This window comes from Cololabis saira, chromosome 15 (assembly GCF_033807715.1).
Source record: "Cololabis saira isolate AMF1-May2022 chromosome 15, fColSai1.1, whole genome shotgun sequence".
NCBI lineage: Eukaryota > Metazoa > Chordata > Actinopteri > Beloniformes > Belonidae > Cololabis > Cololabis saira.
In genome coordinates, this window is record NC_084601.1 from 40,084,907 (window position 1) to 40,107,898 (window position 22,992).

The following is a 22,992-nucleotide window of genomic DNA, read 5'->3' on the forward strand; positions in this document are numbered from 1 at the left end:
AAATTACGAGAATAAAGTCATAATATTACGAGAATAAAGTCGTAATATTTTGAGAATAAAGTAATATTACGAGAATAAAGTTGTAATATATTATAAATATATAAATATAACTTCACAAGATGCTCAATATTCCTCATTTTAACACAGGGAGAAGACTGCTCTTCCTGTTAGAGTTCTCATAAATTACCACTTTATTTTCATAATATTACGACTTTATTCTCATAAATTACCACTTTATTCTCGTAATATTACGACTTTATTCTCGTAATGTTACAACTTTATTCTCGGAATTTTACGACTTTATTCTCATAATATTACGACTTTATTCTCATAATATTACGACTTTATTCTATTACGACTTTATTCTCGCAACATTACGACTTTATTCTCGTAATTTTACCACTTTATTCTCGTAATTCTACCACTTTATTCTTGTAATATTACGACTTTATTTTCGTAATGTTACGACTTTATTTTCGTAATTTTACGCCTTTATTCTCGTAATATCATGACTTTATTCTCATAATATTACAACTTTATTCTATTACGACTTTATTCGGGGCGGCAGTAGCTCAGGTGGTAGAGCGGGTCGTCCAATGATCGGAAGGTCGGCGGTTCGAATCCCGCTCTGTCCCAGTTTGCTGTCGTAGTGTCCTTGGGCAAGACACCTTACCCACCTTGCCCCGTGTGAATGTGTATGAATGTTGGTGGTGGTCGGAGGGGCCGTTAGGCACGATATGGCAGCCACGCTTCCGTCAGTCTGCCCCAGGGCAGCTGTGGCTACAAATGTAGCTTACCACCACTGGTGAGAATGTGTATGAATGAATAATGATTTCTGTAAAGCGCTCTGGGTGCCTAGAAGGGCGCTATATAAATCCAAGTCATTATTATTATTATTATTATTCTCGCAACATTAGGCTACGACTTTATTCTCGTAATTTTTACGACTTTATTCTCATTATATTATGACTTTATTCTCGTAATTTCCAATTTTTTTTGTCTTAATTTGGCCCTAATACTCCGTCGTATGGCCCTGATACTCTTGTTGGTGTTTGTATAGACAGATTTGTTAATAAAGTTTTTTAAATAAAGGCTCCATAACCCGGAAGTGCTACCGCCATGATTTCCAACAGAGTCCTATGGAAGCGTCGCCTCTGTTTTATCCACTGCTCTGGTTCAGACCAGAGAAACTCCCGGTTACACTGAAGAGTTGAAACATTTTGGAAGAATGCAGACGGACCAGGACCAGGACCAGGTCCAGGACTGTCCAGAGTCCAGCTTTTCCTCTGCTGGTCTGCAGGTCAGTGTTCTGGGTTTTTCTGTCTGCTAATGATGATCCAAACGCTGTATTTTAATCTGCATCAGCGTGTTTGAACTAAACCACAGATACATCAAACACAGGGCCGGAGTGGGATCATTTTCAGCCCTGGAGTTTCATGCCTCAGACCTCACACTTTAGATCACGACCTATTATTATTAAAATCATATATTGTAGCCTTGTAATTCTGTGTATTTTTCTAAAATAATTCAGTGCAAGTAAGAGTTGCTTCACAATGTAGATTTATTTCAACATAACACTGTCATCTCTTTTTCCTCTGCAAGGAAACAGACCCATCACAACTTAGATTTCACAAATATGAGAACATGAGTTAAAGGGCAAATCTCCAACACTATTCTTTACAACAGAAAGTCCTTTTCTGCAATATCAAATAGCAAGCAAATTAGTGTTCACAGATATCTAATCCCTATGAATAAAATAATTATTGCACTGTTCTCTGCAAGTTTGTTATTCACAGTATAACATAACTTTTTTACGGCGGATGGCGGCGGCAACTCTGGACGCGCGCCGGGCCCTTCTCGCGGATCTCCCCAGCTGCGGCGCCCGTCGGGGACCCGTTCGCGCGGGCCCCGGGCGGGTCCCCTTTAGGGCTGCCACCTTTCAGAAATAAAAATAAGGAACGCCTGATTTCAGCAGCGCAGACGCCAAAAAAAGGAACATCCACAAACTTCTAAACTGCATAGAAATGTATTTATTTTATATGAAAAAACTAAATGCTTTGATTTAAAGTTTAAAGTGCCTTAATAGCATTGGACTTGCACGACTGTACAGACAGACAACCATATAGTAACTAAACCTCCTATGCTACTTATGTCCACATCAGCCCAGATGAAGAATATAGATACAGGTGAAGGTCGGAAAATTTGAATATTGTTTAAATTTTAAATTTAAATTTAAAAGGTGAAACTAATATCTAACATAGTCTCAATACATACAAAGCAACACATGTTAAACCTTTGTTATAATTTTGATGGTTGAATTGTTTATTGATTTCATAAAATATTCAAATTTTTTGAGATTTTTTATTTGAGGTTTTCATAAACTGTGAGCCATAATCACCAAAATTATAACAAATAAAGGCTTGAAGTATCTTACTTTAAATGTAGTGGGAAATAATATATTTGTTTCATCTTTAGTTGAATTTACTACGAATGAAGTTTTGCAATATATTCAACTTTTCCGACCTTCACCTGTTGATTATGACATCAATAAATTAGAGCATAATAAATGTCCGTATTGGTTCAATACGGAACGCAGCTTTTAATTCCCAACTACGTAACAATTCCGTATTTCAAGGGATGGGTGGCGACCCTAGTCGCCTCGGCTGGCGCCTAGCAGCTAAGCTTAAGGCTGAATTATACTTCTGCGTCAAAACGACGCCGTGTCTACGGCGTGTGGTTTTTGGACACGCAGAGGACACGCCGTCACATGCGCCGTCAGTGACGTGCACCTCCCGAAAATTGTAACTACGCGTCGAGGAGACGCCGTCCACACGCAGACCGAGAGGGCTGTGATTGGTTCGTTTGAAAGCGAAGCATTTCCGGTTTCCGGTTTGAATCAGTAGTGAACTTCCAGGGCTTTTTTCTTCGTTTATATGTGATTTTTTTTGTTTTTGTTTTTTGCACAATAGTTGTCCTTATTTCTTTGATTTACTGTGACCGGAAAAAGTCGGATAAACCATTCAGAAAAAGATCGCTAACTAGTGGCCGCGGGGGGTACTGCACCGCGACCAAACGGAGAGACGGAGAACTCTGAACGATTCGTGACGGGGTCACGGGTGCGCCGTGTGCTCTGCGTGTGTGTGACGCAGAAGTATACCCGCACCTTTAGAACTGGTGCGGACCAGGGGAATCCCACTGTTTTAATTAAAACAAAGCATCTCAAAGGCCCACGGGGGGTGTTGGCGCGATGTGATTTAGAAAAACCTTCCTCCCAACAATAACATCATCATCTCTTTGTCTGCACTAACACCATCATTGATGAAACAGTCCAGGATGTGTGCAGTGACATCAGAGCAGCCGGTCAACTGGATGAAGAAGTGCAGCTTACCAGGTTGACTCAGATCTAGGAGAACAGGCCTAAGGCTTTAATGAGAGTACTGCACCAATTGATGTGGACGATAAATTAAAAGCAAACTAACAATAATAAAACTGCTCAAAAACACCTTCCTCCTATAAAATGCTATTGGTCTCGAGTATTTAAATAGTGTTGGTTAAAGTCTTATTACACCTTAAATGCTGTATTAGAAAACAGAAGGGCTAATACAGCATTTAACTTTTTTACTTGAAACCTTGGGGAAGCGACTGCACGGCAGAAAAAGGGCCATTCTTAAAGTTGGTGCAGCGGGAATATGAACTGGCATGAAATTTTTTTTTCAGTCAAAAATATTTTTTTTGCTTTAATCCCTGAAAACATCAATAAACGCCTGAGCAGTGCACAGAGGCCTGTACTACGAAGCAAGTTCAACATATCCAGGATATCTTTTCCTTATCCAGATTCACTAAGCGGGACAATTGCTATCACGCTAAGCGGTCACACGACGGCGGTTATCAACTCGGTATATCAACCCAGCTTTCTCCAATCTGGATATGAGCGCGTGCACATAAAAGGGGCGGTGTTTTCAGCGCATGACCAATCGCAAGCATGGAGAAGTCCGCTGTCAGAGCCGCTTATTTCAGTAGCGAAGAGCAAACAATAATTTTACGGAAATATGATGAGTATAGGCATAGAATACAGGCAAAAAGCAACACAGTTGCAGCTGCAAAATGCAGGAAAGACAGCTGGCAAAAGATCGCTGACTGTATAAATGCGTAAATTCATAGGGATATAAACATATATTTGAATATTCAGGGAATCTTAATCTTAAACTGTAAACCATGATCAGCAATATTAAAATAATAAAAGGCTTGCAATATTTCAGTTGATTTGTAATGAATCCAGAATGTATGACATTTTTTGTTTTTGTGTTTGCATTACAGAAAATCACAATATTCTAATTTTCTGAGACAGTCCTGTATATATTGGTTCTATAACTATTGTTGTTGGCCGATAACTTGTGCTGATGCTGTACCAAAGAATTGGGTTTATTTATTTATTTTATTTAATTTTTTATTTTTTCAGGAGGGGGGTGTTTAGTATTTTAAAGTGACTTGAATGTTCGAGGGACGAAATTGAAAATCCCTTTTTTCCTATCCCCTTACAAATGCATCTTCTTTTTGATTTCTTCTTGATTTATTTATTTAATTGGTATTAGTTTTGGATTGTCACCCATCACCCAAGCCGAGGTCACCGAGGTGGTTCGTAAGCTCCTCGGTGGCCGGGCACCGGGGGTGGATGAGATTCGCCCTGAGTACCTCAAGTCTCTGGATGTCGTAGGGCTGTCTTGGCTGACACGCCTGTGCGACATTGCATGGAGGAAGGGGACAGTACCGCTGGGGTGGCAAACCGGGGTGGTGGTCCCTCTGTTTAAAAAGGGGGACCGGAGAGTGTGTTCCAACTACAGGGGGATCACACTTCTCAGCCTCCCGGGGAAAGTCTACGCCAGGGTACTGGAGAGGAGATTACGGCAGATAGTCGAACCTCGGATTCAGGAGGAACAATGCGGTTTTCGTCCCGGTCGTGGAACACTGGACCAGCTCTATACCCTCCGCAGGGTGCTCGAGGGTTCATGGGAATTTGCCCAACCAGTCTACATGTGTTTTGTGGATCTGGAGAAGGCATTTGACCGTGTCCCTCGTGCCATTCTGTGGGGGGTGCTGAGTGAGTATGGAGTCCGGGGCCCTCTACTAAGGGCTGTCCGGTCTCTGTATGATCGAAGCAGGAGTCTGGTTCGCATTGCCGGCAGTAAGTCAGACTTGTTCCCGGTGCATGTTGGACTCCGGCAGGGCTGCCCTTTGTCACCGGTCCTGTTCATAATTTTTATGGACAGGATTTCTAGGCGCAGCCAGGGGCCGGAGGGGATCCGGTTTGGGAACCTCAGGATTTCATCTCTGCTTTTTGCAGATGATGTTGTCCTGTTGGCTTCATCAGACCGGGACCTCCAGCATGTGCTGGGGCGGTTTGCGGCCGAGTGCGACGCGGCAGGGATGAGAATCAGCACCTCCAAAACCGAGGCCATGGTTCTCCACCGGGAAAGGGGGGCATGCCTTCTCCTGGTGGGTGGAGAAGTCCTGCCTCAGGTGGAGGAGTTCAAGTATCTCGGGATCTTGTTCACGAGTGAGGGAACAATGGAGCGTGAGATTGACAGGCGGATCGGTGCAGCGTCCGCAGTAATGCGGTCGATGTACTGGACCGTCGTGGTAAAGAGGGAGCTGAGTCGAAAGGCGAAGCTCTCGATTTACCGGTCAATCTACGCACCTACCCTCACCTATGGTCATGAACTTTGGGTAGTGACCGAAAGGACAAGATCGCGGATACAAGCGGCCGAGATGAGTTTCCTCCGCAGGGTGGCTGGACGCTCCCTTAGAGATAGGGTGAGGAGTTCGGTCACCCGGGAGGAGCTCGGAGTCGAGCCGCTACTCCTCCACATTGAGAGGAGTCAGCTGAGGTGGCTTGGGCATCTGTACCGGATGCCTCCTGGACGCCTCCCTAGGGAGGTGTTCCAGGCATGTCCCACCGGGAGGAGACCCCGGGGAAGACCCAGGACACGCTGGAGAGACTATGTCTCTCGGCTGGCCTGGGAAGGCCTCGGACTCCCCCCGGAAGAGCTGGAGGAGGTGTCTGGGGTGAGGGAAGTCTGGGCATCCCTGCTGAGGCTGCTGCCCCCGCGACCCGGTAACGGATAAGCGGGAGAAGATGAGATGAGATGAGAGTTTTGGATTGACTGTACATCGGATTTTGGGTGATGATTTGTTTTATTTATTCATTGATTGATTTATTTTTTATTTTCTCCTCCACCTCTTTTTTCTTTTTTCCCTTTTTTTTTGGATCGTTCAGTACTCATCAGGGAAAGCAAAGGGGTTTTGGTGGTCCCTGAATACGCGTTCTCTTCGGAGGGATCCTCTCACGATCCGCGCACCGAGCTCCACTGGATTCTCTTCGAAAGGGCATGCCATTTTCCAAGAGAGCTGATTGGTCAGTGGGCGGTGCTTTTACACCCGGCGATCTGTATCTCGAACATAACCTGCTCCGGAGCAGGTTAGCTGTTCAGCATAAGTTACCATGGCGATGTACCCCGGTAAGAAGTGAACCACCGTCGTAGTCCTGAAAACCCAGGGTTAAACCTGAAGTTACCTCGCTAAACCCAAATCCCGCTTCGTAGTACAGGCCCCTGGTCTCTGCCACTTTGTTTATTACAGTATCATTGTTCAGACCCGGTGTTCTGTCAATTTCTGCTGCTTTGCCAAAAAATGCTCCCTAATGGTTTTCTATCTTTGCAGAGCTACAATTTTACTGTGTTTTACTCCCTAAACCACTTCCTTGTCTCTTGCCAGGCCGTGATTGTAAATAAGAAAGTTCTTAATGACCTGCTGGTTAAATAAAGGCCAATGACTGAATGAATATCAAATAAAGACATAGAATAGTTGTTTTTTTCTCCTTATCGTATAATGTTCACAAAGTGTAATGCAATTCATGTCATAGGTCGTGTATTTTGAAGGATCAAATACTCAACATCCCATATTATCAATTTTACATCGTGAAGAAATGATGCAAACTTTGAAAATCGACTGTGCGCATGCGCAGAACCACAAAGTAGCATTTTCTGGCAGGTAGCAGAAATTGGCAGAACACCGGCCCTAACCAATTTGGCGCCCTAGGCAAGATTTTAGGCGGCACCCCTCTTGCATCGCAGTAAATTCCACTGCTGGTGTATATACTCACAAGAAACTGAATAGCTTTATCTTGGACATTCTTTTATTTAAAGAAAGCAATTGCTCAATCAAAATACTTTTGGAATTAGAAGGAAATACAAAAAAATATGAAATGAATATATGAAAAATACAATATAAATAGCTTACATAAAGTATAAGATTTAAATGCCCACAAAATAAAGTGTAAACAAGTGACATAAAATAAATTATAAATACAATAAACAAATAAATGATAAATAAATACATTTATAAATAACTGGTGGGTTGTGCTGCTGAGGTGGGCGCGACAGGAGGAGAGCTTGATGTAGTTGGCCCAAGATTTGCAGGGGTTGGACTGAGAAACCTCAACAGTGCATCTGAAGAGAGAAGAGGAATATATGACACCAGTCTAATAATAAATGTATGATACATAATATGATTTCAAGATTAAAATGAAATGAAATAATATAAATGAAAAATCTAAGAGATACATGCATGATGTTCACTATACTGTACATGTATAATATACAATGTACTTTTTCTGATATGCAAATTATATAAGATTTAATTTTATTGTCATTTCAACGAAATGCTGATTAGCAGCATGCAAAGAAGTAGTAAACTGCAGTATAATACAGAATGTGGGAATGCTAAGTTATGCTATAACATCAATGATGTGGACTTTAACACTGATTTAAAGTTTAACACTATAAACACACTTTAGACAATATGAACTGTAACACAACATACAACTAGGCTCACAACTATAATAAAAGGATGGAAAAGGAATAACATTTTGATTGACTATTACAAGCTAAGAAAACGTGAGCTAACCAGATGTCAATAAAAATGTAAAAAATAAACACATTTTAGATTATAACACCTGCTGAATAGATCTACTATTTACACATTTCCCTGAGGAAAGTAAGAATAGTTACATTACTGTTTTCCATAACAGCTTAGGCCCTTCCATAACATTAACTGAGGTCAAAACTAACAATTAACGCTAGCTATTTATTGATTAGCAAACCATGTTATGCTAATAGTTAACGACGTTATCGTCGTTCTGCAACAGACAAATAATGTCATGACTCATGACATCATCCTTATTGTAAGGTTACCTATGTCTTTGTCTCTTTTTTCCTCCTCTTCTTTTCCTCTTTTCCTCCCCTGGGCGCCAGAGAGTTTAGGACGTTTTGACATTTTGTTTCCGAGCTTGCCTTTGTGTCACATAAAAAAAAAAGTGCACATGAGCATGAATGCCTTAAGTTCCTTCTGGGTCAAAGTGCTTGACTTAACCAATTAAGATATTTTCAACAGCAAAATATGCAGCCTTATTTCATATTACTTTCATCCTATTCCCTTTCAATTGTGGGCTTTGTGTATTTACTATCTTACTTTTAATGATAAAAAATACAACGGGTCACTACTATTGTTTGGGCATAGAAAGTGGTTATATTGGAACTAATGCTTGCTTCTTCATACACTCTGTTACAACAGCTCACCTGTTCCTTCCATACTGACAGGAGCAATCCCCTCATTGCTCCTGGCTCCTGGCTATGCTTTAGGGGTGGGTTAAAAATATCGATATATCGATATTTTATAGATATGCATGTGTGGGAACGATTATCGATACATAAATCCAAGTATCGATTTAAAAAAAAAATATATATATATTTTTTTTATCCCGATTTTTTTTCCCCCATTTTATCACCCAGTGCTCCTACCTAAGTCAGTCCTGGGCATTGCTCCATCTACCAACCCCGGGAGGCCCTGCATTGAGCTCAAGTCTCCTCCTTACTTGAGGAGTGAGCAGGCTGCTTCTTTTCACCAGGCAGGGTGGGGTTTCTCTGGCCGTGCGTGGAAGGATCATGTTATTCCCTTATTGTAACCAGAATATCGATATCGAATCGTATCGGAAATCGTATCGTCTTGGGACCTAGTGTATCGGAATCGTATTGTATCGGGAGGTCAGTGATGATACCCAGCTCTACTATGCTTCTGACACTAAATCACATTTTAAAAATTGTCTTAATTCTCAGCATAAAATCTCCCCTTTTTACAAAGCCTTCTGATCAATTCAGGTCAATTTCATTAATGTAGTGCTGAATAATCTAGCATCTCAAGGCACTTTGCATATAGAGCAGGTCTACACCATACTCTTCATTATATGAATTCTAATAATATTCACTCAGTGAGCAATCCTACCTGCCCACTCTGGAGTAGGGATGTTAAAAATTAATCGATTTTCGATTAATTGCCGTTATGAAAATACCCGATTAAAATTAACGATTACAATTAATCTATTTATTTATTTATTTTTTTCGTTTAATTTCACCAGCTGGTATTACGCCCGGACCACATTTAATGCGACACAACTCGCTGCGCCGCGCACATAAAGTAACAAAGAGACGGCGGATATATTTGGTTTTAGTAATATCATGCTCAGGCAATGAGTCTGCAATGGCCCAGACGGGAGACACATGTAGCTCAGTGCTTAACTTTTATTTTTAATCCACTCTATATTCTTCTGGTTGTTCTCTGATATGTCCCGCCTGAAGGTTCCGCCTTAAATCGACGCAGAGCCGCCGCCGTAGCCTACGGCGTAGGCTCTGCGTTGTTATAACGCGGAACCATAAATCAGCCTTCACCCGGTACATACATAGGTTTCTCTAAACATCTGTCCCCGCTACAGTTTTAACTAAAAGAAAATGTGCTCCAATACAGCAGGTCTCATAATTTTATTTTGAACACTGCCAAAACTCTAATTTAAAACGTAACTAGAACTTAAAATTTGCTTGACACAAATGACACTATTATGGCTGCTGCTACTACTAATAGCCTTGAAGTGCACTTTATATTATATTCCTTGTGGTACAAAAATGTCTTTTTGTTACTTTTGTATCAAATAAATATTTGATTAAGGAATACATTAAAATGTCCTTTGTATTTTATATAAGCAAAAAAAATGATGTTTGTATCTCAGATGGGGGAAAAACGCCGCTTATCAACTAATCGATGATCGATCGATAAGGTTATCAACTATCAATTAATGAAATAATCGATAATTTGCATCCCTACTCTGGAGGTGTGGGCTCGTGGCTGCTGCTTGGTGCTGGATCTTGCAACTGACTCTGAGGGGCTACAAGACAAAGTTTCCTAGTTATGTGGCGTCGCATCATACTATTTAAATTATATAATATGTTATTTGTCACAACGCCACACATTATTGACTTGATGATTAACTTCAATGGTGGTTTGGAGGCAAAGTTTAACATCTTGGCTTACCTTTTTCATTGCCCTCAGTTGTCCGCGAGCTCGGTTTTGTGAAAAAGTTGCCAATTTTGGCACACTTTGCTGCATCTGATTCCAGAGCTTTTATCTTTTTTAATCTTTGCTTCTCCGCGCCACCCTTGCTCTTTCTACTTTCCATCTCGCCATTACCACTGTCCGAGTGTCCGGACGTGTAACGTCACGGTGGGTCTGCAAAAAAAAAAGAAAAAAGCTGCCAGTGGAGGCGGAAGCGGCCCAGGGACAGCGGTAGCACTTATACATCCATGCGGTAGCATACGTGATCAACCCACTGCAATGACTGAACACCGGCCCCCCCCAAAAAAAACTGAACACCGGCACTCGCGGCCCAAACATCAGACCGGCCAACCGGGAATTGTCCGGGTCCTCCCGATTAGCCACTCCGGGCCTGCAAACACATGACCTTTTTTTACTGTGCATATAAACATTTCTGCGCTTTAATGTTTGTAAATGTGGCGGCGCGCACAGACGCAGCAGTCTGGAGCTTTTTGGTCCCATAAAGTTGGACAGATATTCGTAGATTCACACTTCTGCGGTCAATAAGAGCCCTTTTATACTTGCAGTTGGTGCCTGTGTTCGCGTCCGGTCGCGTCCGTTCGGGTCCCTTAACAACGGCAACGTTCCTCGCGTAGTACGCGAAGAGAGCCCGTCATACCGGTGGTGACCGATAGGGGGCAGTAAGCAGAGCAACAGTTGGAAAAGTGATATATATTTAGTAGTAGAGGTAGTAGCAGCGGTAGCAGCAGTAGCAGATTAGAACAGCGAACAAGTTTACATGACAATATTGGATGATGTAGGAGATTATAACATCGTACGAATGTGTATGAATGTTTGGCACATATATATATATATATATATATATATATATATATATATATATATATATATATATATATATATATATAAATACACACATGACTGTTGTGTGCTGTTGACGCCCCCCCCCCCCCCCCCCCCCCCCCCCCCCCCACCTTTGGTCATCCCGCTGCTGCTTCCACCTGCCTGCTGTGTGCTGCTGACGTTCCTGACTCCTTGCCACTGTTTGGCTTAAGGCTTTTCTCCCACTATGGGAGTTTTTACCTGCCATTGTTTATATAATAATTGCTCGGGGTTTATGTTTATGTTCATGTTCTGGATCTCTGGAAAGCGTCTAGAGACAACATCTGTTGTATTAGACGCTATATAAATAAAATTGAATTGAATATATATATATATATATATATATATATATATATACACACACACACATATTATGTTTTATATAATGAGTTCATCCAGTCGAATTCTATAAGGAATTCTGGAGCATATTTGCAGCAACATTTGATAAAATGATCTTATATGTTAAGGAGAGTAAAAGTTTACCCTTCAATAGGAACTCTGCTAATATTAACCTTCTATTGAAACCAGATATCAGAAACCAGATTTTTGACAGGCCTCTGCAGGTGGACACACCTCTGCAACATTGCATGGAGGAAGGGAACAGTACCACTGGAGTGGCAAGCCGGGGTCGTGGTCCCTCTTTTTAAAAAGAGAGACCGGAGAATGTGCTCCAACTATAGGGGGATCACACTTCTCAGCCTCCCCGGGAAAGTCTACGCCAGGGTACTGGAGAGGAGAATACGTCCGATTAGTTGAACCTCGGATTCAGGAGGAACAATGCGGTTTTCGTCCCGGCCGTGGAACACTGGGCCAGCTCTACACCCTCCTCAGGGTGCTCGAGGGTTCATGGGAATTTGCCCAACCAGTCTACATGTGCTTGTGGCTCTGGAGAAGCCATTTGACCGTGTCCCTCGTGCCATTCTGTGGGGGGCGCTCAGTGAGTATGGGGTCCGGGGCCCTCTATTAAGGGCTGTCCGGTCTCTATATGATCAGAGCAGGAGTCTGGTTCGCATTGCCGGCAGTAGGTCAGACTTGTTCCCGGTGCATGTTGGACTCCGGCAGGGCTGCCCTTTTTCACCGGTCCTGTTCATAATTTTTATGGACAGGATTTCTAGGCGTAGCCAGGCCGCCGGAGGGAATCCGGTTTGGAAACCTCAGGATTTCATCTCTGCCTTTTGCGGATGATGTTGTCCTGTTGGCTTCATCGGACCGGGACCTTCAGCATGTGCTGGGGCGGTTTGAGGCCAAGTTTGAGGCAGGGATGAGAATCATCACCTCCAAGAATGAGGCCATGGTTCTCCACCAGGAAAGGGTGGCCTGGAGAAGTCCTGCCTCAGGTGGAGGAGTTCAAGTATCTCGGGGACTTGTTTACGAGCGAGGAAACGATGGAGCATGAGATTGACAGACGGATCGGTGCAGCGTCCGCAGTTATGCGGTCGGTGTACCGGACTGTCGTGGTGAAGAAGGAGCTGAGTTGAAAGGCGAAGCTCTCGATTTACCGGTCAATCTACGCACCTACCTTCACCTAATGGTCATGAACTTTGGATAGTGACTGAAAGGACAAGATCGTGGATACATCGGCCGAGATGAGTTTCCTCCGCAGGGCGGCTGGACGCTCCCTTAGAGATAGGGTGAGGAGTTCGGTCACCTGGGAGGAGCTCGGAGTCGAGCCGCTGCTCCTTCACATTGAGAGGATCAGCTGAGGTGGCTTGGGCATCTGTATCGGATTCCTCCTGGACGCCTCCCTAGGGAGGTGTTCCAGGCATGTCCCACCGGGAGGAGACCCCGGGGAAGACCCAGGACACACTGGAGAGACTGTCTCACGGCTGGCCTCGGAACGCCTGGGACTCCCCTCGGAAGAGCTGGAGGAAGTGTCTGGGGTGAGGGAAGTCTGGGCATCCCTGTTGAGACTGTTGCCCCCGCGACCCGGTTCCGGATAAGCAACGGAAATGGATGGATGGATGGATGGATGGATGGATGGATGGATGAAACCAGATAAAGATCCTATGCTCCCATCGAGCTACCGCCCAATATCTCTTTATAAATGTAGACACTCTTCTACTAATACTCGTAAACTACTTAAAATCATAGATCATTCAAATATCAATAAACAGGAATCTACAATTATATCTCTAGACGCAGAAAGAGCATTCAATCGGGTAAACTGAAAATTTCTATTGGCAACTTTACACAAATTTGGATTTGGCAAATCTTTTATCATCTGGATCAACAGAACAAGTGATTGCAATGATTTGGAAAAATCTCAGATCTACCATTTATCAGTCAACATATTACACGTCATAAATGCTTTAAAAGCATTTATATTAGCTCAACTCTGACAGCCTTGTGGGACTTCCTTAAAATAGCCGAAGTCTCATTTTTTCCATGTGATTGCACACCCATCTGGAACAACCAAGACATTCTGAAAAATTATTAAAAAAAATGGTAAACTTTACTCAATGGAGAGACCAAGGAATAAAGTATCTACAACATATAATCATAAGTGGACATTTTGTACCTTTTCACACACTCACTGTTCAATATGGTTCAATATGGAATTAGCAGTAATACATTTTTAGAATACCAACAAATTAAAACCATAATAATAATTAAAAAAAAAAAACTCAACCAACTGGATCTGCAACTTCCCGCTAAGAAAATAGTTACTTAATCTAAACACACCAAAATTACTATCGAAACTTTACAGGTTAATGTCCAAAATAGATAGTCTCTCTTCCGATTTCCAAATGGGCGGCTGACCTCTCAACAATAACCAAATCTCTTGGTCACAATTATTTTTAAATAATTTCACTATGCCCAAGAATCCAAACTTGCAACTTATACAGCACAAAGTTCTTTACAGAATACATTATACAGGACAAAGGACGTTCCAGATGGATTTTGCTACCTGTAATATCTGATCAGTGTACACAGAACACCCCTTATAATTATATACATGCTTCATGGTTTTGTGCACCGGTACAGAAGTTCTGGATGGAGATATGTGAGGATTTATCCACATGGCTCAATTACAGTGTGCCCCACATTATGCATACTAGGTCACCTGGGAGACATCCACATGGAATCTAACCTGGCTCACTTGGTTCTCACTGCCTTATTTCCTGCATCGGCAGGACTAAGAGCTCTCCAGTCTCTCGATGGCTCTGGTTGAACGGCCCGACAAACCATCTTCGATCGCGCTGTTTTCTTTACCGAGATCACAAGAAAAGCAGAGCAGTGATCTCCTCTCCATCCCGTGTTGCTGTCTTGTTTATTTATCTTTACTCTACCAACTCGAAATATTGAATCACTTTTCTAAGCGAACGACACGACGCAGCTCAAACAGCAGGTGTATCCGCCCTTTAATCTGATTGGTTTACGAGTAAATCGTCCCCCACGTGGGGTGCGCTCTTATGATTGGCTGAAACAAAGGAAGATATGATTGGTTGCAGATCCTTCCGTGTTAGAAAAAACACATTTGTGAGTCTCAAAAGTCACACGGAAATCCAGAGCAGCCCACAGACAAACAAATCAGTTTATATTTGTGTGTCTATCAAAACTACATTTGTGTATCTTGTCCCACGCACATGTGAATTGTTCTGTGCATTTGTGGATCAGCGTGTGCATTTGGAAATTGGTCTGTGCGTTTGTGAATTTTGTCCTTTGCATTTGTGGATGGGCGTGTGCATATGTTAATTATGAGACTGTTCTAGCTCCATACTTGAAACTGAAAAGGCTTTTGATAATGCAGCCAAGATAATGTAAGTCATCTTCTCTGTTACAGAATCATAAAGGAAGACCCAAAAGACACTGCTGTGATGATTGCGAGCAAGTCTTCACCACTTCATCAAACCTGAAGATCCATAAGAGAACTCACACTGGAGATAAGCCTTACAGATGTGATCAGTGTGGTGCGGCTTTTGCTGTGAAAAATAAACTTACGAGACATCAACGTATTCACACTGGAGACAAGCCTTACAGATGTGATCAGTGTGGAGCGGCTTTTGCCCTGAAAAATAATCTTACGAGACATCAACGTATTCACACTGGAGACAAGCCTTTCAGATGTGATCAGTGTGGAGCGGCTTTTGCCCGGCAAGGTGATTTGACGACTCACCAACGTATTCACACTGGAGACAAGCCTTACAGATGTGATCACTGCGGGGTGGCTTTTACCCGACAATTTCATTTAATAACCCACCAACGTATTCACACTGGAGAAAAGCCTTATAGATGCGATCAGTGTGGAGCAGCTTTTGCCCAGCAAAGTGCCCTAATTCGTCACCAACGTATACACACTGGGGAAAAGCCTTACAGATGTGATCAGTGTGGACTGGCTTTTGGCGGGCAAGATTATTTGACGACTCACCGACGTTTTCACACTGGAGACGAGCCTTACAGATGCGATCAGTGTGGAGTGGCTTTTGCCCAACCAGGTGATCTAAAGCGACACCAACGTATTCACTCTGGAGACAAGCCTTACAGATGCGATCAGTGTGGAGCAGCTTTTGCCCAGCAAAGTGGTCTAATTCGTCACCAACGTATTCACACTGGGGAAAAGCCTTACAGATGTGATCAGTGCGGAGTGGCTTTTGCCCGGCAATGTCATTTGATGAGTCACCAACGTATTCACACTGGAGACAAACCTTACAGATGTGATCAGTGTGGAGCGGCTTTTGCCCAACAAGGTCATTTGACAAGACATCAACGTATTCACACTGGAGACAAGCCTTACAGATGTGATCAGTGCGGAGTGGCTTTTGCCCGGCAAGGTCATTTGACGAGTCACCAACGTATTCACACTGGATTCAAGCCTTACAGATGCGATCAGTGTGGAGCGGCTTTTGCCCGGCAAGATCAATTGACGAGACATCAACGTATTCACACTGGATAAAAATTGTACATTTGTGATCAGTGCTGATATCATTTATTTTGACAGTTCAGTTAAAATGCAACAATTTAGTTTAGTTAATTTAGTTTGAAAGAAATAATTCTGGTCGTTAGATTGTGGGACACATTTTGAATATTTTTTTAAAAAGCAGCAGATTCTTACAGCTGTAAGAGCTGTTCAGTAATAATCAGATTTAGAAAATTAAGTACAAGAATTCAATTCAAAAGTCTTTATTTTGAACATGATGGTAGTGTAAGTAACAGACATGCTCAAACATACTTTAACAATGAATGCAAGAGATTTAGTTTTTTTTTAAGCAGCAGCAGTTTTGACATGTTAAAAAACAAGTAAGAAGTAAAAAAAAATCTCCTACCCCTGGAACTCAATACCATGTTTTGCACATAGACCCTTGTTATTAGATGTCAAAAATCTTGATGTATTGAGAAGTTACACAAATTAATATTAAGAATTTTACACAGTGTAAACATATTGTGGTATACATGAGTATAAATTTGCGGATATCTGGGTGATTATTGCCATTTGCTGTTACATGTCCCTCTATATAAACACTATTTACCATCAGTCCCTGTATTCATCTATACATAAAAGCATACATTATTTACCGTTTACAATCTTATTCATTACGGGCATTCTAACACAAATATTTCTAGATGCATTAAAGCATATATATATATATATATATATATATATATATATATATATATATATATATATATATATATATATATATATATATATATACAGGGCTGCACATAAGTGGGCCGCCAGAGCGCATGCGCCGTCAAAATCCACAGTGCGCTGTCAATCTTGTGCTGCGAAGCGCTTTTGCATACCAACAGCTGGGGCTCATTTTATTGGTTGTGGCCAGACCAGAATACTAATATTAAAAAATCTATTGGGAGAGCTTTTCCCCAGAACCGCCACTTAAAGTTGGTACTGGCCAATCACAGCGCGTCCTTACTCCCCCTCCATGCTCGTTGGGCAGGAAGAGAGGTAAGGATCAGCTTTACTGAACAAACCCTGACACGTCTTGTCAAAATGTCCAAGAAGCAAGCGCCATTAAGTAATTATTTTCGCGTTCCACCGCCACCAACTACAAAGAGACCCCAAACTGAACCACTACCCGAATCGAACAGAAAACGTGTGTTCGCCGAGAAGTGGCTGCAAGATGTTACGCGGCGACGCGCACCGTGCGTTCGCGCTCCCGCGTATCCTACCCCGTAAGCTCTGCGTTGGTGCAACGCGGAACCATAAATCAGCCAGTGTCCGTCACTGCGTGCAGCAGTTACCTGCGCCAGCAAGACGCTGCTCTCTAATGGCTCAAAGTTTATGAAAACCCCAAATAAAAAATAAATTAGAGAATATTTTATGAAATCAATAAACAATTCCATCATCCAAATTATAACAAATAAAGGTTCAACATATCTATTGAAATAGATTAACTTTTACACCATATTCTAGTTGAATTATTGAAATAAATTAACTTTTACACCATATTCTAGTTGAATTATTGAAATAAATTAACTTTTACACCATATTCTAGTTGAATTATTGAAATAAATTAACTTTTACACCATATTCTAGTTGAATTATTGAAATAAGTTAACTTTTACACCAAATTCTAGTTGAATTATTGAAATAAATTAACTTTTACACCATATTCTAGTTGAATTATTGAAATAAATTAACTTTTACACCAAATTCTAGTTGAATTATTGAAATAATTTAACTTTTACACCATATTCTAGTTGAATTATTGAAATAAATTAACTTTGTAAAGGACCATATTGAGCCATTCATCTTTATAAGTGAATAAATATCGTTTTCCTGCATCCCTCTTTTATCGGTCCGGCGAGACGGGTCACCGTGTTTTTGGAGGCCCAAGTCACATATCCAGGGGCTCCTCTGAGCACCAGACCAAAATAATTATGTGCAGCCCTGTATATATATATATATATATATAAAAAAAATCAGACTGATGTGCACGCATTTCCACGTACATATACACCCACAAGTCCAGTCCACCCCACCATCCCCTCACCCAGCGCAGATTGAGGAAGTCAGCCGTCCCGATCGGCCAGCACAATACAAATGATGAGAAAAGATATGAGAAATATTTGTTGGGCCACAGTCCGATATGAACTATGGATTGTGTGATTATATGAACAGTTGAGGCCTTGGGTCAGCTTTGAGTCCCAGTTCTGGGGCCTCAGGCTGAGACCAGCCTCGAGTTTATGATACCGGACCGCATGGTTTGGAACAAAGGAAACCCCATGGACGCAAAGCTCAACCAGGATTTGCATCTAAGGCCCTGCAGTGATAAGGAACAGCCCCTGATTGGACACAGACCCCAAGCCACAGGGGGGGGGCTTGACTTCCTGGTCCAGCTATAAAAGGTAAAGCTCTCTTCTCCTCGCTCTCTTTTCTCCTCTGCTCTGTCTCTTCCTTCATGGGTTGTTGAGCGAAAAAGCGTCCGTTTTGCAGCGCTGCGGTGAGTGGCCCGCAAGTTTTCTGAGCCCAAAGAGGAGCCGAACCAGGGACCCTGCATGCCTCGACGTGAACGCCTTTGGACCGACCTGGAGCTGAAGGAGGCCCAGCTGCTGTGCCCATGTATTCCCCTCATCCACACTGGTCCTCATCTGGACCAGGAGAGAGAGACAGAGCCGCTCTTTATCAGGATCCCCTTGTTTCATCAAGAAAGACTGACCAGCCGGATCAAACCACTTTTTCTTCATTTACAAAGATTCACGTAAGAGGCTGTTCTGTGTCTGGGCAGAGAAACTTAGTAACACATTTTAAAAGCTAGTTTCACATTATGAGCCGGACTGTGCTCATTAGTTGAGTGTGTTTGTTTCTGCATTCTGCCCCCCCCCCCCACACACACACAGGTAATCTGAAGTTTTGTGTTCATGTTTAGTTAGTTGTTGTTTTGGGTAGATTAGCCATGAGGATTTATCCGAAGTGTTGTTTTACCATCTTCTTGACACTTGTGTAAATAAATTCTGATTAATTTGAATGAGAGAAGTTGTTTGTGCTTATTTTACGCATATTTGTCACAACTGCTGGTGGCAAATGCCTGTGTTCGAACTCCTCCCTTCACAATTATTCTGAAGTATAGTCTACCTTGAGACTGATTGTGCTGTTTAGTTATCATTTTCCTGATTAAATCAGTCATTTGGATAATTCAATTTGATAAATCGACTTTATTTATGATTGTCCTTTGACAATCATTAATGACTCTTTGATAACTGAACCAGCACCTCCCCTGCGGCACAATTGTGAGGTTAATCAACCTTTGAACTTGTTTTGTCCTTACGAAACTGTCACATGCTTGGCTAACAGAAGTCACAGCAGCCACTTCCTGATCTACTCAGGGTTTTGGACTGTCTGGTGACATCCGTCTACTGTAGTGTGATTGACTTAATCACACGGTATCACTTCCCCCCATTACCCATTGTCTACTGTTCACTGTTCATTGTTCTTATATGGTCATTTCCTGTCAAGTTTCTCAATTAAACCATCCTGCAGGAGGAAGATCTTTGGGAAGCATTTTGCTGTCAGGGGCTCTGCCCCTGTCGCTGTGCTCTCCCCCTTCTGCAGAAGTGCGTTAAGAACCCATTCCAAGTCAGTCTCTGTGTCTTTCCTTGTTATGAATTTATGTAATGTTGATTTAGACCTAACACAACATCAATGATATTAGAAATAAATATATGGTTTGATATACCGTATTGGCCCGAATATAAGACGACCCTGATTATAAGACGACCCCCTCTTTTTCAAGACTCAAGTTTTGAAAAAATACTTTTTGAATACCAAATTCAATTTTCATACAGAAAATAATTACAGTACATCTGAAACAAATGATTATAACAATATATTCGAGAGAAAAAGCTTGTTATTTTGCTTCATTCAAATCATCATCTTGAAGTTTGCATCATAACTTCTCCTCAGCTGCTGGTTAACCTGCCAATCTTCCACCCACTTTTCTCGTTTCTCCATCTTCTGTTATCTCTTCTCTTATTTTCTTCTCTTTTCTTTCTTAGTGCTATTTTTTATTTTTCTTATTCGTGACAGGGGTTGGCTTTGGCCTGGGGAGTTAAGTTCAGCATTCGCTTTAAAGATATCTGGCGCCATCTAGCGGTGTGAATGGGTATAACGTCTAGACCCCGAATGTAAGACGACCCCCACTTTTTCAGTCTTATTTCAATGCAAAAAACACCGTCTTATATTCAGGCCAATACGGTAAGTATACATAGACAGACAATACTGTAAGTTGTCCTGTTGTGGTAGAATAAAAAATCATCCACCACAGAGATGTCATGGGTGTGAAAAAAAAACATGGAGAAAAAACAATTTTTCCCTTTTTTATATAGTTTATTTTTTGACAGTTGTGGAACTGAAACAAAATTAATTTCTGCATGAGACCCAATGCAAGAAAGAAATGGTCGACCTTCCTGTCCTGAGCACCAAGAAGAGGACTGGAGTTGTTTTTCCAAGTCCAAATAATAACACTGTAAAGTCTCACGTTTCCACCAAGTTTCAAACAGGGGACGTTTCACCTGTTAGGCTAACGTGATAACCGATTATCTCCTGCTTCTCTCTGAACTACGGAAACTGACATTCTTTGAAATCCGTGTGCAAAATTTTAAATTCCATGCAAATAATCTCTGGTTGCCACATTTTCCCGACAGCAAGATGGATCCTGCAGGTTTTCAACTGCCTGCTTTGACAGACTCGTGTTGCGGGACATACCGTGGGGCTAAAAAGTATTTAGTCAGCCACCAATTGTGTAAGTTCTCTCACTTAAAAATGAGAGGCCTTCAACTATGAGACATAGAATGGGGAGAAAGAATCAAAAAAATCACATTGTAGAATTTTTACTGAATGAATTGATAAATTCCTGGGTAAAACAAATATTTAGTCACCTACAAACAAGCAAGATTTCTGGCTTTCACAGACCTGTAACTTCTTTAAGAGACTCTTCTGTCCTCCACTCGTTACCTGTATTAATGGCACCTGTTTTAACTGGTTATCAGTATAAAAGACACCTGTCCACAACCTTAAACAGTCACACTCCAAACTCCACTATGGCCAAGACCAAAGTGGGGGTGAGAACTTGCTGTGCAACGCTGTACATTGTATCGGCTGGTGTAAAATATAATAAAGAAACGTCTCGTAATGTACAGCGTTGTACAGTGATATAAACATTGTATATAAATATAGTCAAATAAAAATCACATTACCGTTCCCGCTGAAAGGTCAGAATAATGGTGTTCAGACGAACATACTCCGATTCAATCCCCTTGTCTATTTCATGCCATGCGGCTGTCACAGCCTGAATTTGATGCTGGGAGACATGGCAAAATGTTACCCAAAAGCAATGGCATTCTTTGGGATTATACAACATATACAATATGTTCTGCTTCAGTAAAACGTTGGGAAATATTTAAAGCCCATGTATCTCTCAACGTTAAATCGCTATCCGAAACAAGGTGGGAATGTCGGGTGGTAGTCAGGGTCATAGAAATTAATTGATGACTGAACTTTTAAAGACACCAAAGTGATTTTACATGTTTTATTTAGTGGATGCTGGATTACTGGAACAGCCTTTTTACTTGTCTTAACCAAAACTCCCTGGACAGACTACAGACAGTTCACACCTCTGCTGCCAGGATTTTAACCACAAGAATATTTGATCACGTTACACCCATTTTAGCATCATTACGCTGGCTATCGGTATATTTTTAGGATTGATTTTAAGCTTTTATTGATTACTTTTAAACACTAAATGGTCTTTATAACCAAGAAACTGAACAAGTGGCTGTGATGTTCTGGCTGATCAGTTTAAGTTTAAAAAAAAAAAAAAACAGATAAATTGAAGACGGAGTCTTTATTACATATCCAGGAACATTACGAGTTAAAATAATATAAACTTGATATCAAACTGGCAAAAGAGAGTTTTCTCATCCTCGTGTTCTTGTACTTCAGTAACTTTAATCTAAACACTTTCATGTTAAAAACAACTAAATTATAACTTCAGACTTTGTGTCCTGCAGAAACATTTAATCCAACAGATGTTGTCAAGTTCACTTGTATTTTTTCCCTATGTTCCTGAAATACACTTTGCATTTTGTTTATATCATTTCTAATGGTTTTTGGGAAAATGAGGCAAGAGGACAAATGTTATTGTAAATGTAGCAGAAAACAGACAATTATTTTAACTGACAACTCTTAATTCCTCAAACATTAAATTAAAACAACACAAGTAAACAAAGTGAAGAAAAACTGCATTTATACTTCTTTACAATAATTATATTTTACTTCAGTATTATCAAGTTCTCCTGTAGTTCTGATGACAGCTTCACTACCCTGTACACATGATGAAGTTCAGAATAACCACATTAATAAATGACACATGAAACACAATAAATGAAAGTGACCAAATGTTATCTGAAGTTAATCAGGATTCAACAATGAAATCTTATATTTTCTTCTCACAGATCCAGTTTTTATAGTAAGTGTAATATAAATATGTCCATTTCCCTTCATCAGTACAACACACTGCAGCATATTGATCTTTGTTATCCTGATGTTGAGACAATCCTGCAGCCGAGAACCTGTGAAGTATTAAAACAACTTCAACTGAGATGAAAATCAAGATTATTTTCATTTTCGGATAAAACTGACACCTTCTTTAATTGTTTTACACAAATGTTCACTGTTTAAAGATCACAATTAACTTTTGGTCTGATTCCAGATGT

At 41.3% G+C, this 22,992-nt stretch overlaps 1 protein-coding gene across 1 annotated transcript; it reads left to right on the top strand.

Moving 5' to 3' along the window:
- The first annotated feature begins 1,182 nt into the window (after positions 1-1,182).
- LOC133460772 (zinc finger protein 501-like) lies at positions 1,183-16,847 on the top strand. Its single transcript, XM_061741542.1, has 2 exons — positions 1,183-1,300; positions 15,104-16,847. Exons 1-2 carry the CDS (start codon positions 1,229-1,231, stop codon positions 16,211-16,213), a joined length of 1,182 nt encoding a protein of 393 aa, XP_061597526.1. The 5' UTR covers positions 1,183-1,228; the 3' UTR covers positions 16,214-16,847.
- Positions 16,848-22,992: the final 6,145 nt, after the last annotated feature.

Excerpts from the sequence above, each read along its gene's own strand:
- LOC133460772 (XM_061741542.1), top strand. The coding sequence starts at position 1,229 with ATGCAGACGGACCAGGACCAGGACCAGGTCCAGGACTGTCCAGAGTCC. Across the intron at positions 1,301-15,103 it reads TTTCCTCTGCTGGTCTGCAG|AATCATAAAGGAAGACCCAA; the intron begins GTCAGTGTTCTG and ends TCTCTGTTACAG.